The sequence below is a fragment of the Phacochoerus africanus genome, chromosome 2 (genome assembly GCF_016906955.1).
Source record: "Phacochoerus africanus isolate WHEZ1 chromosome 2, ROS_Pafr_v1, whole genome shotgun sequence".
Classification (NCBI taxonomy): domain Eukaryota; kingdom Metazoa; phylum Chordata; class Mammalia; order Artiodactyla; family Suidae; genus Phacochoerus; species Phacochoerus africanus.
The window spans coordinates 171,157,544-171,175,428 of NC_062545.1; the positions used below are offsets into that span (position 1 = coordinate 171,157,544).

General features: G+C 44.0%; 1 protein-coding gene across 1 annotated transcript in view; it reads left to right on the forward strand.

Annotated features, from left to right (window-relative positions):
- THSD4 (thrombospondin type 1 domain containing 4) overlaps positions 1-17,885 on the forward strand; it is a 549,832-nt gene that overhangs the window by 112,726 nt on the left and 419,221 nt on the right. Inside the window, exon 6 of the mRNA XM_047767202.1 lies at positions 10,110-10,212. Within this exon, the coding sequence (XP_047623158.1) occupies positions 10,110-10,212 (103 nt within the window). The remainder of the gene's footprint in view (positions 1-10,109; positions 10,213-17,885) is intronic.

Sequence of the window (17,885 nt, forward strand, 5' to 3'; positions counted from 1 at the left end):
GGGGGGTCTGAATTAAATGAAGTGCTTTTGCAGGCTTCCATATCTCAGAACATTGTCTTATCACTGGTCACGATCCCTCTGTCAACACCATAATATGGTTCATTGGCAGATGTGCTAAATGCCACTACTTGTAAGTTGTTGCACTTTGTGCTGGAGCACTTACAGGAGGGCAGAGATCTTTGGGAGCACAGGGCAGGAGGCCACAGGGTTGGCGAAGACTCTGCTGAGGGGGGACTAGTTGAGCTGGGCTTTCAGGGGTGGCCAAAAAAAGGGAAAAGAGCAGTTGGGGGCAAAGAAGCAGCTTAGTCAAAGACAAGAAGGCAGGGGTATGTCAGGATCTCAGGTGCTGCAATGCCTGCCAGGTGGTAGGTCCCCTCCTTCCGTTCCTTCGCTGCCTCCTATCCACTTTAAATAATCACAGTCTTAATGGGAAATTTATAACATCTTGGAATACAAAAGTATCACATGGTCTTGCTGACCTTTCATACATGGTAGATGGATGAGAAACTTTTTAAGCAGAGTGAAAAGTCAGAAAGCAGTTCTAATCATCTGGTTTAATTGGATGTTAGGTCTGCAAGGCAGTGTGGGATAGTGGGTTTAGGAGCTGGATGCAAATCCCAGCTCCAGCACCAGAGACCTGAGTTTCCTTGGGCAAGTTCCTTAGCTCTCTGAGGACCATCTGTAAAGTGGGGAGAATAATACCTACTCCATAGGGTTGATGTGAGGTGTAGACAAGGTCATGAGTAAAAGGAGCTTAGCATGTGCTGATACGTTGTTAGTAAATAAGCCATTTGAACCTGGATAGGTGAGCATGGCTTACATGCCTCTTTGAAGATAAGAATGGAGTTAAGGTGACTGCATATCTAAATAGCTCCCAATTCCTAAGTAGCCCTGGAACTGAGGGTGAAATGGTCAGATTGCTCACAGTCCCCTTTTGTCCTTTGGGTTAGCACGGTTGAGAGTCCTTCTCTTGCCCAACAATAAAACAAGATTGCTCAGAGACCCAGCAATTCAGCTGTGGTATAGTTACAATGTAATTACCTTTGGGTCATGTTTAAAGTGATGAAGAAAGTCAATCTACAGGTAATTTCATGCCAATGAAGTCTTTACACCTTCAAATGTGCATTTTTAATATTATGCCCTACCTTATGATGTCATCTGGATTTTTTTTTTTTTTTTTTTGCCATTTAGGGCTGCATCCATGGCATATGGGAAGTTCCCAGACTAGGGGTCGACACAGCAACATGGGATCCAAGCAGCGTCTGCGAGTTACACCACAGCTCACACAGCAACACAGGATCCTTTACCCACTGAGTAAGGCCAGGGATTTATCCTGCATCCTCATGAATACCAGTTGGGTTCGTAACTACTGAGCCACAATAGGAACTCCTCATCTGGAAATTTTAAGCATACTAGTGTGTCTTTAGGATTGTTCAAGTCATATAAGATGTCCTTTGCCAATCACTAATGAATGCAGCACTCTTGATCTCTGAATGTAGACTTTAAAAATAAGGCAGGTTTTCTTTTTTCTTTCACCTTGCCGACAATGTGTATGAGGAAGTTAAGGTGACACACTCCAGTATAAATGAAGAATCTATGGTCTTTTAGGGCAGGCATCAATCTTAGATGTCTGTTAATGCAACACTCCAAGTCACTGGCTATTGTGGGTTCTTGCTTGGAGTCCATAAGCACAGCACTGACATTGACTGAGCAAGGTCAGGGACACTGGAATTAGAGCAAGCTCTGACCCTAAGCAGCTCAGAGTCCAGTGGGAGAAAGGGGCTCATAAATAAGGGATAACAAGTGCAGAGCACAGGCACCACTATCCACGCTGTGTAGGCACTTTGAAATCTTTAGATAGTGGAAATGCAGGCAGTCCAGTGGAGGGGAGAATGTTCTAGGAAGAGGGAGCGACAGGGATCCGAGAGCCCCTTTGTGCTCCCATAAGGGCTGAGGCGCGGTGCAAGAATTGGCGCTTGGAGGACCTCTCAGTGGAATGAGATTTTTTGCAATGAGCAGTGGCTTCACCTGCAAAGTTTGTCTTCAGCAGTGAAGGGGCAACACTGGGAGGTGTCCATGGTTTATCCACAGCCCTGCGCTTTCTCAGCTGTGGCTGGAAATAAGTATTCAAGGAATCCAGTAAATAGAAGTTTCTTCTTCATAGAAGTTCGCCGAATGTCAAGTCTTGGGAGCAAAGGAACTAGAGCCTTTATAGGAGTGACACAAGGGAAGGGGACAGCCCAACCTCAGCCCCTTCAGTGCCTGTAGGGAGGCAGTTAAAATACAGCTCTTTTCTTGTGGTTGTTTTGGAGGGTTGGTGTTGTTATTGAGTCCAGGACACTTCACGCCTTTGTCCTGAAGACCTAGGTGTCCCTCTCTTGTCTTCTTCTCTTAAGCACTGTGAATTCAGTGCTTCCTCCCTGGAGAGAAGACACGAAGGCTCCTTCTGCATCAGGAGGCTGGAGTGAGTCACCTGGGGTGGGGCGGGGACAAGGCTGTGAGTTTTTAAAGGGCTTTGCTGCCAAAAAAGGAATGATCCTGAGTTTAGACAGAGTGCACTTAACATTTTGAGGGGGAAAAAAAACCTCTGGGGCTAAAAGCTGCTTTTAGGAAAGAATGGCTGTGATGAGTTCTGGTGTCAGTGACTCCCCAGTAAATTTCCCTGGGGTGGGACTGACTTCTGACAATGGATTTATCCATGTGGAGTTGTTTCTGGCTCAAAGTGAGTGAAAATGCAGGGAAGATGTTGGACAGATCTCAAACACAGCTAAGCTCACTTTAGGCAGATGCTAATTCTGTCCCATTCCTAGGCTTATATGGAATGAGAGAGGAGCTGACAAACAACTTCCTGTGTGTAGTTTTAAGGAGAGACTTAGCAAATGGGCCAGGTCAAGAATTCAGTGTGATTCTGTAAGGTGTAAAATTTGCCAGGAGCTGTGGGGCCAGTTACAGGAGGAACAGATCTAACTGGAGGGCTCAGCTTAGATTTCTCCTATCATGAGCTTGTCACCAACATCCCTAGCCAGGAAATATATGCTAGTGTCTGAACTTTTTGTATCATTCTGCTTTTCATCTTCTCAGACCACTTGGAGTTTTCCATAGAAAGTTCTCTTTTTGATTTTTTCTTATTTTATCAGTGACCTTCCACATGTATATGAAAGGCCATTGATTTCTATATGTAGAAATATATAAAAATATGTATGTGGCCATTTTTTGAACATATAAATATTAATATATTAAATATATAAATATTAGATATAGTCAAATTTCATATAAATATACATGTGTGAAGTATATGAATCACATATGTATGAACATTTGCAACTGTCACTTTTCATGAATATAAAATGTGATACAAACAGTAAGAAACATCCTATTTCTAGGTATATCCTAGTACCCTCTCCCAAGATATAATCACAGTCAATCATTTCAAATTTTTTATGCTCATTCTCTCCATAACTCTAAATAGTATACCAGTACCTCCGCTTTTTGATAAATCAACTTCAAATTTTCTCCATCTAGTCTTCACTCTGAAAGAGGAAAAAACGACCCCCTTTCTTTCCACTCTGCTCATCTCTGCTAGCCATATTTTATTTTCAGCTGTATTTTAAATTATACATAGTATATTAACAGTTTTTCTTTTCCTTTTTTTTTTTTTGGTCTTTTTAGGGCCATACCCACAGCATATGGTGTTTCCCAGGCTAGGGGTCCAACCGGAGCTGTAGCCCCGGCCTATGCCAGAGCCTCAGCAACGCCAAATTCGAGCCATGTCTGTGACCTACACCACAGCTCATGGCAACACTGGATCCTTAACCCACTGAGCGAGGCCAGGGATTGAACCCACAACTTCATGGTTCCTACTCAGATTCGTTTCTGCTGTGCCATAACAGGAACTCTTATTTTCTTGATTTTTTGATTTATCGGCATTGGGAAGGATCAATCAACTCCTAATTTTGCAACTTTAGAAATGTAATGCCCACTTTGCCATATTTTCATTGCATTATGTGTTTTGGTTTGTGTATTTATGTATTTATTTCCTTGGCCTGTGTAATCCCTGCAAGAGACTATCATGAGGGATTTTTCTCTCTATGCGCAATAGTTACAACACCTGACACATAGTAGGGGCACAAAGACTGTCACATCCTGTCTCATCAGGGTGCAGAGGGGAAGGAAACCAGGGTTATTACTGTGATCCCTAAAGTAGCCACTAAGAAATTTATGCCCCTTGGGGGAGTGGGAAATTTGAATGTTGAACGTTTACATTTTGCCATATGCTTTCTGGTTAGAAAAATGATGTTCTCTTTTAGAACTTCTTACAGGCATAGAAATACATGAATTATATAAAGAGGGAGAAGTAAACAAGCATTCCTGGGATAGGCTTGGATTTGTATAGACATGTGTACAGAAGACTTAACAAATAGGGTTCACCAAGGTGAATGGACAGGCTTAGTTATACTAACATCCTTTGGGTCTTTGATGTATTTATTGGGTGAGAAGGAAACTCCTTTCTCTAGGAGAACAGTAAGAACTTGGATGGTTAAAAAAGTTATTTGGGTTTTGTTTTTTATTTTTATTTATTTATGTATTTTATTTTTATGGCCACACCTGTGGCATATGAAAGTGCCTGGGCCAGGGGTTGAATTGGAGTTATACCTGCGACCTGCACTACAGCCACAGCCACAGCCACCCTGGATCTTTAACCCACTGAGCCAGGCCAGGGATCGAACCCACATCCTCACAGAGATGAGCCACAACAGGAATTCCTGGTTCTTGTTTTTTAAATCCAAAGCCTGACCCAGCTCTTTTGACCATATTTGAAAAATGTGCTGGATAACTTATAAGAAATTTTGGTCCATGGTTATAGGATTCTGCAGCTGGGAAACAATGCCCATCTTCCATCTGCAGAAGAGAAAGGAAGGGAACCTATTAGGCACTTACAACTTCTGGAACTGCTGCATTCACCTTTGATGTCTTAGAGTCCAATTCAGCTAACATTTATTGAGCATTACTATGAACTGGAAACATTAATATATTACTAATTTACTCCTCACAAAAATCCCTGGGGGCTGGGGGTGTGGGAGCGATGCAGGGCATGCTATTGAAATGCAGTCATTTAGGATTTGAAGAGCAAAGTTCTTTGCCCAAGGTCACATAGCCACTTTCTCATGGCAGTGCAGGGACATTTTCTCGATTTCTTTTTTTAGACGTCTCCACTGGGGTGATGTTAAATACATTGTGTGTTGCTATGGTAGCTGGTCTTTTTATTGCATCCAGAGCAATGCAAAGTATTAAAAAAGTACATATCGGACCCAGGCAGACCCCAGGGTCCTGTTCCTTGGTGTCATCTTCATTGGGAATGATACACTTCAGTCTCCTGGGGAACTGAAAGTAAGTAATTACTGAAAGGTAATTGTGTGGTCTCTGCCAGTGGCCTCATGAGCAGCAAGGTTAGGTACGGGCAGTTGTCATCTCAGATTAATCAGAGTCACTAGAAGCATAGCCAGAGTTTCCATAATATTCTTTGTGACTCATAGCAACTCCAGGCAATTGTCTAGATGGAACTTAGGATAGGGCCCGTAGTGCTTTATAAGGATTCAGCTCATTATATTTAAAGTCTTTATTCCTCTTCCCATAAGAGACCAGTGGGACTATCCCTCCCTCTTTGGGGTAGAAGGGAGTCATTTGAAGGGAGGTTATCTGCCAGGGCCATTCCTTGGCTGTAGAACTCCAGTCTTAGCTGGTCCCATCTTGAATAAACCTTGATCTCTATCTGCATGGCTTTTCCCTCATTTCAGTTTTCTGGCTTGAAGATGACAAGAATCTGTGCCCATGGAAAGGATCAGCTGTCTGCAGGAAATCTGCCCAAAGCCAACTCACAGTCATGTAGAGACAGTTACTGATAAGGTGAGGGTGACTCAGTCCGTGGCATCAGGAAACAACCCACTTTAAGTAAAACGAATGTAAAATGATCTGTAACCTGGAAGTTTTAACTTCAGAGAGTCTGGCAAAATGAGAGGAGAGCTTATACTGATAATAGCATGACAAGTACAAACAGATGTCATCTACAAAAGAGACACGAAACAGAATTTCCCCAGCTCTCCCGCTTTTTTGTCCTCAACCCACGGCTCCCTGATCCCTGTTGCTGGGGTTGCAAGGGTCACCCTCAGAGGCTGAGTCTGAATGTGGAAGGAGTTTAAGTCCCACTTGTCTGAGGACCCATTGCAAATCAGCTTTGCTGTCCGAACAGTCTCGAGGGGCACAGTGACTGAGTGGTTACTGTCATGGGCTCTAGATTCAAATCCTGACTTCACTGCTTTCCCTGCAGCCTTGGGCAGCTCATTTAACTTTTCTTTGCCCTGGCTTCCTCATCTGTAAAATGGATGTAGTAGTGGCTGTGCAGATCACATGAGCAAATAGACATAATTCATATGTGGAGTATCTGACATTTAGTAAGTGTCAGTAAACCCGTCTTAATACTGTTATTGTCGTCATTATCACCCCAGGTGCCTGCCTTCCTTGTCTGTACCATAATTCTGTCTCAGTAACCCACTTCTATATCTGGACCCTGGGAGGCTTGCGTTTCTCTGACCAGGTCTTTCTCCTCCCCAGGAAGTAGTATCTGGCCTTTAACCTGCAGCTCACCTGGCATCATGTGGGTCCCTGCTCAGGGTCATACCCGGGGTGGTGCCCATCTTCCAGGGCACCTTGTACCTCCTGCCACACCTTTTCATGCTAGGTGCTTGCTGGATATCATAGTCAACCTCTTGGCTTGCGTGCCTCCTGGCAACTGTAGGTAGATTTGCCGTCTCAGTACCTGATGCCTCACTGTGGGTCTGATACCACCTTAAACCCTCTGGCCTCAGGAAGTAACTGGGCCACACTCAAATACAAAGAACTTGGTGATGACCAATACAGGGTATTCTGAATGACCCATCACAGGTGGTGAGTTGGCTTGACAGATGCCTATGGATATAATAAAAGCACCAGGCATTAGCATTAAAACACATGCTAAGATTATAAATTGTAAGCATGTGCAAGCTGGCTATGTGTTTGGAAGAACTCGATAATGATATATTTTTAGTACATAAATATTGCATATTTATTGTAGAAAAATTAGACAGTACGAATAAACTAAAATTTAATTGTAAAAAGAAAATAGCTATAACCCGCCTTCCAGAGATAACACTTTTTACCTCTCTCTCTCTCTCCTCCCCTACACACACAAAATCTTTTTTTTTTTTGTCTTTTTGTCTTTTTGCCTTTTCTAGGGCCCCTTCCCCGGCATATGGAGGTTCCCGGGCTAGGGGTCCAATCAGAGCTATAGCCACTGGCCTACACCAGAGTCACAACAACTCGGGATCCGAGCCGCATCTGCGACCTACACCACAGCTCACAGCAACGCCAGATCCTTAACCCACTGAGCAAGGCCAGGGACCGAACCCGCAACCTCATGGTTCCTAGTCGGATTCGTTAACCACTGAGCCACGATGGGAACTCCCACACATAATCATTTTAACACTTAATGGATTGTGGACTGACTTCCGTGTCATGAAATAGACATTTATATCATTAAATATCAAGCAATTCAAAGTGATTTTGAAGGAGTGTTGTTTAGTGGTCCAGACTATTGGTGCTATTTTGCTGATGGAGAGAAAGAGGTTAAACAGACTGGCTGAGTATTTGTGATCGACAGCTTCCAGTTCTGTTAACTGCCACCACCGGGTTAATTAGGGTGGTTTCTGGCTGGGGCCGTGTTCTGAGCAGCTTGGCTTTACATAGGTGTGGTTGTTTGAGGAATAGGACATTTGGCCCACTTGTTCTGGTCTCTTGCTATTATGAATCCTGCCACCCAGCACCACATCTCTAGTTTCTAATGATGGCCGGGTGGCTGGTCAGCACTCTGGGCTCTGCCTCCATGTCACTGTGAGACCCTTGGCAAGGTACCCCACTTCTCCAGGCCTCCGTTTACTCATCTGTAAATTAAAGGAGTTGGATTTTCTTCTGCTCTTACACTATGATTACACGGTAAGTAATTTGGAGTGTAACTGAGGCATGGGAGTGGCTATTAATGGCTGGGCGCAGTCTGGTGCCAGGCTGGCTGCACCAGAAGCACCAGAGGGAGCACTTCAAGTGTGTTTCTTGGCCCTCTTCTCCACCCTCCAGTGGGGCAAAGCCCGAGAATCTGTATTTTTAACAACCCCCTTAGAGTCTTTCTTATTGCAAGGATGGAGCCTATTCCCAAACTGCCCAGCCGATCCCATCCTAGTCGAACTTTGGTTCTGGCCAAAGGGTTGTAAAAAGCATCTTAACCCCAAGCCCATCATGGAGATGGCTGGTGTTGCTGGAAGCCTACACGATTCCAGCTTCAGGACCGCTGGCAGCTCAGCTCCCACAGCCCTTGGAGGCAGCCTTCCCCAGCCTGTCAGCTTCTCACCAGTTTCAGCTCACCCTGCCCATCCATCCGGCTCTCCCCCCTCCCCCCCCACGCAACCACAGTTTCCATCGCATTCTACTTCGCATGGTTTCCTGTTCCATATGGTTTGGCTCAGGCCGGCACAGGGCTATGACCACCCTGAGTGTTGTCCCAGCCGCCTCCCTGATTGCCTTTTATCAAGCAATGGGTGTTTTTCCTTCTACCGGGTTTTACTTCTTCCTCTCTTCCCTGATCTTCCATGAGACCTCATGTTTCCGATACATACAGTAGATTTCTTTCTAAATCCTTCAGCACTTGAGCTTGCATATTAGTGGTTTATTCCAGAGACTTCTTTCTATACAGGACTTTTTTTTTTTTTTTTTTTTAGGGCTGCCCTTGTGACATACAGAGGTTCCCAGGCTAGGGGTCTAATTGGAGCTACAGCTGCTGGCCTATGCCACAGCCACAGCAACACTGGCTCCGAGCCATGTCTGCAACCTACACCACAGCGCACGGCAACACTGGATCCTTAACCCACTGAGCAAGGCCAGGGATTGAACCCACAACCTCATGGTTCCTGGTGGGATTCATTTCCCCTGAGCCATGACGGGAACTCCTGTTCAGAACTTTTAATATTTAAGGGGTCTTTCCCTTCTGATTATTAAAACACACATACACACACCCCTCACAGTTGAACAGAGTGTTGCTAGGTTTAAAAAAGCTAGATCCTCCTTTATTCACAATTTGAATTGAGATTCTGATCTTATATTATTTCACATTTATGCCACATTTTGTTCATATTCCAATTTATAAATAAGAAAGAGAGAAGGCAGAGAGAGCTGGATATTTTCTTTGAGTAGTCTAGGGTATCAGAATCACCTGGATAATTTGACAAAGCGCAGGTTCCTGGACCTTATGCCAGCCTTACAGAATGAGGGTTCAGACTTACTGAACCCTTGAGGGCGGGATCCAGGAGTTTGCATTCCCCACAGGGTCTCTGGGTAGTTCTTTGCATGCATGCTAAAGGCTAGGTGTTCCTGCCTTAGGTGGTGGGGAGAATTTAGACCGGAGTTTAGAAAGATGAGCAGGACACTGAGAGGGGGTGATGGGCACTAGGCTTCCCAGGGTTCAATCTAGCCTCTGTCTTCCCTGGCTGTGTGGTTGCTCTGTGCCTCAGTTTGTTCGTCTGTGGAAAAAAAAAAGAAAAAAATACCCTATTAATTGCATTGGTTGTCGTGAGGATTAAATGAGCTAACATGTGAAATCTGCTTAAAATAGTGCCTGCACAGGGTAAGAGCGCTGTATGTGTTTGCTGTGAATATTATCCCAGGCATGGGAGTAGCAGGAACAAACTCAGACAGATGGAAATGGATGACCTCTTTGAGGAAGGCGAGCAGATCAATTTGTCAGGAGCAGAAGGTTTAGGTCAGTGTTTTCCAAATTACGGGATGTAAAAACTTAACGGGGGGAGCTTGCTAAAAATTTAGTATCCTTCTAAAGGTTCTGATTTAGTAAACTTGGACTGAAGCTTTGGGATCTGCATCTAAAATTGTTGATGTCAGTATCAGTACATTTTTAGAAACCCTGGTTTCAATGGAGGAGGACTGGCATTTAACCTTGGAGAGGTCTCCTGGGCTTTAGCTGTGCCAAGAAAAGATATGGACACTAATTGTATATTTAATATCTGCTTTATTAGGTGTGTCCAGAAAGCAGTAGAAGTATCTGGGAGGTACAGTGTGCGTCCTACAACAACAAGCCGTTCATGGGCCGGTTTTATGAATGGGAACCATTTGCAGAAGGTAAGAATAGCCCCAGCCCTGTCCACAGGAATTGTGTTTGTCTCTTCTCCATCCCTGTTGTCTTTTGGTTGTTAACGGAGGAATTGTTGTGATCTGGGCTAGCGTGGCAATGAGGAAGAAAGTGTGACTCCAGGGCAAGGGGAAGCCCATGGGGGCCTTTACCAAAGGTAGTACAGCTCAGGCAAGAGCTGGATCATCAGTCAGGTGAATGAGGCATTGATAAAAACAAGCAGCATCTGAGGAAGACAGGGTGAGGTAGAACCGGGTTCCAGAAATGGGTTGGAGCAAGAGATTCAACTAAGGTTGGACTTTCCCTTTTCCTTGGTTTCTGCTACAAGGGCTGGTGTGGTGGCTCAAGAGAGCACATAGAGTTTTCAGGTTGACAATTGTTTGGTTTTCGTGTTGGAGGAGGCTCACGGACCGTTTCCAAAGATGAAGTGTGGTAGGCAGCCACTGGCCTTGGGACCAAGGGTTCTGCCCTTTCAAAATGATGGAAGATTTGATATTGGTAGAGCTGTTCTGGATCCTGGAGTCACATTCCTTTGTTGAAACCCAGACAATAACATGGCTTTTGGACTGAGAGGTGTTACACTCTGAGATATGTCTTCCCATCACAGAGACAGTAGGCTCCAGAGTGGTGATGGGTCAAGCAAAGCTTGTGGGGCTCAATACCGACAGCCATGCTGGCCAGAAAGGAGAGTCCAGCTGCCCTCAGTATCCAGCTGAGGACCTCTGCTCAGCCTCAGCCCAAGGCAGTGGCTGGAGCAGCTGGGTTTGGGGCACTGCTGCTAAGTCCAGGATCTGGAAAAGTTGTTCTGGGGAGAGTTTAATGTTGAGTTGTATTGAAGAATCAGTGTCTAAAAGTGGAAGGTTGTGCCTAGGTGTAAGCCCTTGGAGAAGAGGAGGCGGGGTTGATGTCTGCTCTGAAATGGGATGCAAAGTTATTTTTGTTTGTGCATTTCCCCCCTGGAATAGTCTGTAGCTCTGATTGGATTCTCAAAGTGGCCTCATGACTACTGCCCATTAGAATCACTGAAGAGCCTTCTAGAAATACCAACACCTCCGTACCATTCCCAGCGATTGATTTCATTGGTTTGGGGTGCAGCCTGGGTGTGAGGGTTTTTTTTTCGTTTGTTCGTTTCATTTGTTTATTTTTTGTTTTTAAAGATCCAAGTCATTCTAATGGGCAGCTGGGGTTGAGAACCTCTAATTTAAAAGGGAGGCAAGATCTCAGAAGGTGGTGACTCTGGCCCAAATTAAGGTACAGAATCATGGGTGTTTCATAAACCGTGAAATATATTCTTGTGTCAGAACAGCAACCCTTGTCAGTGAGCCTGTAGAGAAGCGGTAACCGTGTCCTTTGAGCCACACCCTTGCTTTATTGCCGACTGTGAATAATAGCTGCTTTAAGGTGACTCACTAGGAGGAAAGGCCAATGCCTCCAGCCGGTCACTGTGCTCTCATTGTTTCCCCTGGAGCTGGAGCTGCACTGCGCAACCCTCTCTGCTTAGTTCAGGGTGGTCACCTGCCAGCCGCCTGACCCCGTCCAGCCTGGTAGACTCAGGTCCGGTGTCATAAAGCCCTACGGGTTCCACAAAGGAAGCCTGTGCTCATGTTTTCACCTGTGATCAGTATTGCCTGAGGATGCCTGCCATTGTTGGATTTACTTAGCATTCTACCTTTTCTGTTCTTTTGTTTGCCCTGATTTGTGCTGGACTTTAATTGTGAGTCTGGGGTGGGGGGGGGGGGGCTTTTGCACATTTGATTTAACTTTTTATTTTGGTAAATTTCAAACATATATGAAAATAGAGCAGTATAATCACATAATAATATGCTCCTATATACTGGTCACTTAATTTCAACTGCACGCATGGCCAACCTTTTCATATATATTCCATACCCACTTCACCATCCAGATATGGGGGACTGTTTGGATTCATAGTATACAGTGTTATTTACTGCTGCATGTATAATTAGAACTCATGGTTGTGACAGAATATTTAAATATGTGTATATTTAAATGAGAAAGATATTTTGTTGGTCATGTTACTGAGAGGTCCAGGAGTTCAGGTATGGCTACATTCCAAGGATCCAGTATCATTAGGATCCTTTTCTCTATCTTTCCCTGTCTTGTGGGTCTGTTTACTTAATTCTCAGGTGGATAGGCTGGCTTACATGGCTTTGAACGTGCAGTTGTAGTGAGACTCTCTCTTATACAGTGTTGTAGGTTGAATTGTGCCCCCCAGAAAGAGGTGTTGCAGTCCTGCCCCTGACCTATGACTTTGCTTATTTGGAATAAGGTCTTTGCAGGTGAAATTAAGGTGTAAGTTAAGAGGTCATACTGGAGTAGGGTGGACCCTTAATCCAATGTGACTGGTGTCCTATAAGAAGAGGGGAGACACTGGGACATGCACAGAGAGGCACAGACCTGAGAAGATGGCCATGTGATGACCAAGGCAGAGATTAGGGTGATGCAGTTAGAAGTCAAGGAACACCAAGGATTTCTGGAAACTACAGAAGCCAGGAGGAGGAGCATGAAAAGATTCTTCCCCCAGAAACTCCAGAGGGAGCATGGCCCTGCCAACACCTTGATTGTGAAGTTCTAGCCTCCAGAACTATGAGAGAATATTCTCCTGTTGTTTCAAACCACCCAGTTTATGGTCATTTGTCACGGCAGCCTAGGAAACTAACATGCCCAGGGATGATATCAGTCTTAGCAAAACCACACTGTGCTCTCATTTGGATCATAGTCTCCTTATCCCTGGGCCTGAGTTTGGGGACTGGGGGTCTTTGGGCTAATGCAGGTCATGTGACCAACCCACTGGGGGGCAACCCACCTCACATGAAGTGGAGATGGGGAAGAGGGATTGGGACAGACAGAAAAACAGAATCTTCCACAAATATTATTATCTACTACTTGACCGTAATCAGTTGAAATTTTGAGGGAACTAATTAGAATCCTGGTGATTTACAAAGTAAAGGAAAGTGTGGAAGAGCAGCAGATTAGCGAAATCAGCTATCTTCTACACTGTGTTACTTTGCCTTGAAAATTCAGCATTCTTTAAAAAAAAATTCCTAACATGAATATGTCTCACATGCCTAGGAGAGGAGGAGCCCATGGTCTCAGTGAAGTTGCATTTACTTTGGCTTTAGCTAAACAATTCTTCTTGCTGCTAAGATTGTTTTCTTGATTTAGTCCTCCTTCCTCTTAAATGACTCCCAGGCTGACCAGTGGGAGGAAGATGCTGTTAATGCTTCTGCAGGGTGTTCATACTTTGCAGCTGGATTTTGCATTGGGCTCTTGGTTTTGTTTGGATGTCTACTGCTATTCGCATGTGCCTACTTAGGGGAACAGCTGCACTCATTCAGTCCAATGCCACACAGAATAGTAAAAGCACAGTACACTCTCTGATAAACACATTACTTTCACCACATGCTTCTTCTTAGGCCTTTTGAATGCATTTCCTGGATGTGGTGATCTATCCTAAGATGATGCCTCTAGGAATTTTTTTCATTGCCCTAGACCTAATTCACAAAGATGATGGAAGTAGGATTCAAGTGCCCAGGCATCCTTGTTTACCAGGAATAGTGATGGTTCTTGCCTGTCACCCTTCACCCTCAAAATCACTGTGGGCGATACATTATATGGTCAACCTAGCTAACATGGGGCACTTTAATAGGAAGATAACTTGCCCAAGGTCACCTAGCTAGTAAGTGATAGAGCCAGGTTCAAACCTCAGAATCTGGCTACAGAATCTCTACTCTCAATGTATATGGAGGCCAGGAGAAAGATGTGGCCAGTTGTGAGCATTTAAGACCAGTCTTTTGGTACCTGTTTTCCTTCTAAAAACTGAGGAGAGGCAGTTGGAGAGGGAGAGAGGGAGAGAAGCAGTCCACACAGCTTAACACAGCAAGAGGTCAAGGACAGAATGAGAACTGAGAAAATAAGATGGGGACGGACTGTTGGGAAGATCCCTGAAAAGAAATTAAAGAGGGTTGCTAGTGAATAGAACTAACTCTTTCAAAAGTTACCATGAAGGAGGCATATGGAGAGTGTTCTCTAGTTTAAGGGAAGAGAGAAAGGTTTGTTTAGAACAGTAGAGAAATGATTCTGTGTATTGAGAGAATAAAACTTATCGAGACAAATAAGGGGTTTTAGAATGGTACCTCTGACCTTATCCTACCCTAGAAGAAAAGATAGAAAATAGACATTTTTTTTTCCTCCTGGAAAACTGTGTTATTACTTCTCTGCTTGCTATTATAGAAAGCTTATTCACCATTAAATAAAAATTCATTTAGTCAGGAGAAATGAAAGCAGTCATATGTCCATAAGAAATATTTGTTGAAGAATGGTCACAGCAGATTTTTTTCATAATAGTTCCGAACTGGAAACAACCCAACTACCCATCAACAGGAGACTGAATAAACAAACAGTAGTATTCATACAATGGAGTATTACTCAACAATAAAAAGGAACACTCTACTGATACATATAACAATCCGGATGTATCTCAGAAACATTATGTTGAGCAAAATAAGCCAGATGCAAGAGTACATGCTATCTGATTCCATTTATATTACATTTTAGAACAGGAGAAATTAGGCTATGGTGATGGAAGTCAGTGTTTGCCCATGGAAGGATTAGCTGGAAAGGGAAATGATAGAACTTCGTGGAATGATGGTAATGATCCAAATCATGATTGGCATGGTTGTTATACAGGTGAATGTAGTTGTCAGAATCCATGACTGTCCTCTTGTGATCTGTGCATTTTATTGTTTGTAAAGTATACTTTAAAAAGCCCATTAGATTCCCTTCCTTCTCCCCGTCTCTGTCTCTCTGTTCCTAAAAGTGAAATTTAGAGCCAGTATAAATTTCACCGTTATAGCACTATATATATATACATGTGTATATATATATATATATATATTTTTTTTTTTTTTTTGGTCTTTTTAGGGCCGTAGGGCCACATCCACAGCATATGGAGCTTCCCAGACTAGGGATCCAATTGGAGGTTTAGCCACTGACCTACGCCACAGCCACAGCAATGCTGGATCCGAGCCACATCTTCAGCCTAAACCATAGCTTGAGGCAACACTGGATCCTTAACCCACTGAGCGAGGCCAGGCACCAAAGCCGCATCCTTATGGATACTAGTCAGTTTCGCTAACTGCTGAGCCACGATGGGAACTCCTATAGAACTATTTTTAAGCCTTGCTAGTTTGCCTCTCTCTCTCTTATTCTACTTTATTTTAAATTCTCTTTATTAATGACCATGGAGGAACAAGAGGATTTTAAGGAGACTGGGCTACTATGCAGAGGATATCATTTTTGGACTCATTTAGGATCATAGAGCTTTGTTGGGCCTAGAAATCCTCAGTTACACCCAGAATCTGAGGAAGCAAGCTGGCAAGCTGTACATCTGTATAAGTTAGCATTCTTTTTCTTTTCTTTTTTTTTTTTTTTGAACCACCGACATCAATTTTGGCTAAGTCAAATACAAAAAGACTTTTTTAAAAAAACTTTATTTTGGTTGTGACCACGGCATACAGAAATCCCTGAGCCAGGGATTAAACTGCACCACAGCAGTGACCCAAGCCACAGCAATGACAGTATCAGATCCTTAACTGGGCCAACTCCCTTTTTGTTGTTGTTGTTGTTTTTGTTTTTGCAAAAAGATTTTATTGGAAGGATATCCAGTAGCTCTGAAAATCAACAGGAAATATGCAGGACCAGGCTTGGTAAAGAACAGAAACTGGAGAAGCTCTAGGAATCCAGGTAGTCTTACTTGCGTGCTGCTGCAATGGATAAATTCCAGCAGGGTTCTCCATCCAAAATTGAAAGCCCTGGAAATAAGAGCCCTGTTGGCTTTGTGCATGCCACATGCCCACCCCTCGGCTGGGAGTGGAAGGGTGGGGGGCGTCCTCGTTGGCAGTCTCACACACTGCATGCAGAGAGGAAGAATGAATTCCCCAAAAGAAGATTCGGGTGCTGCACCAAAAGAAGGATGCATGGGTCTTGGATGGCCGAAAACAACCAGTGTCCAGGACGGCAGCTCACAGCAAGTTAAGGGTGCCCACCAGGTTTGTCAACTGTCATTTCATCAGTAGGCCCGCAGGGCTTCTTGACACCTTTGAGAGATTATTGGAATTAGAATATAACGTGTGCCATTCTTTTATTCTCCTTGTATTTATCTTTCTGAAGATTTCTACAGATAGACGTCCTTCTACATGCATGGCATGGGACTGTGTGGGCCCCTTTATGCTTTTAGACATTATCTGGCATAATTCAGGTTGACCAGTGTGACTTTACCCGGGGGCAGAGGAGAGAGGCGGAGGTGCTACAGTACCCATTACCATCCTACTGCACTTGGTGTGGAGGATGACCTCGAGGGGAAGTGATGGGGGCCAGTAATGGATCTCTTCCTTCCCCTTGATCTCCATGCTCCTGGTCTTTTGCTCCCCCGCGGGATTCTACATGTGAAGCACACCTAGAGCACGTCTCCTTCCTGTATCCACACTGCATTGTTCTCTGTATCTGAGGAGTATGGAGAATGGAGCATATGGTGTCACGTCTCTATAAGGCTTTTTCCCTGGGAAATTTAGCATTTGGAACAGGAAAGATAGTTTGAGGGGGACCACCGCCTGTGCTCGAGGGTATTCTGGAAGGTGTAAATGATTCGTGTAAAAGCAATTTCTTTCCTGGCATTTGACCCAATGTCATTTTGGCTAATTAGTCATGAAAAGCCTCAGGATGTATTTCAACATCTAAGACACAGATTAGTCTACATGTGAATAATTTTGAGGACTTAAAACCAAGGGTAGAGCTTAAATCCATTGCAAAATATTAAATAACAAGACCCAATCCTGGCGTTTCTCTCTTCTAAGAAGCTGAGCTTTTTTCAGCGGTTGCCCGAGTCCTCAAAGTGTGGTCAGGGTGGGCAAAGTCAAATGTCCCCAGTGTTCCTATTCTGCAGACGCAGGAACTGACTCTCCAGGTTGGATGGCCTACCCCAGGTCACAGGAAAAAGTAGAGGGATCAGATTAAAGGAGAAGTTACATAACCACAGCCTGCTGATTTCAGAGCAGTCATTTGCCTTGGGGGCTAGAAAAGAATTTCTCCCTCCCCATAACCAAGCTGTGACCAATTTGGTACCTTTAAAAACAAATGTGTTTTTATATCAAGACTAAGACTTTTCCAGGAAATCCTGGGACTCTGTCTTAATCTCTTATAGCACAGTTCTACCTTCTGAGCAGATGCCTCTGATTGTAAATTGGTAGGCCTGGGTCCGGAAGGAGTGGTCAGGACATTTTGTGGCACCTTGCACTCACATGGAGAAATCAGTGTCAGGCCAACATCCAGAGATTTTTAGAGTTAGAGGCTTGGAGCTAGAAAGACATCAGTGAAAAGGCAATTTATATTTAAACTGTAAATCCAGCCCAGCCTTTGTCTTTTTATCAAGGACATTCTTCCTTATCTGCATAGTCCCTCCCCACGAGCTATTAACAGCAACCATACCTGTTAGTCTCCATTTCTTAGAACTTTTCAGTGAGAAATTCCATGGGTCAGTGGGACTTGTTTATATGGGATTAAAGGAAAAATCTGTTATATATTTACGGTCAGGTGGGCAGAGGCAGAGCACATATGTACTCCCTCTCATGTTTACCCAAGCAGC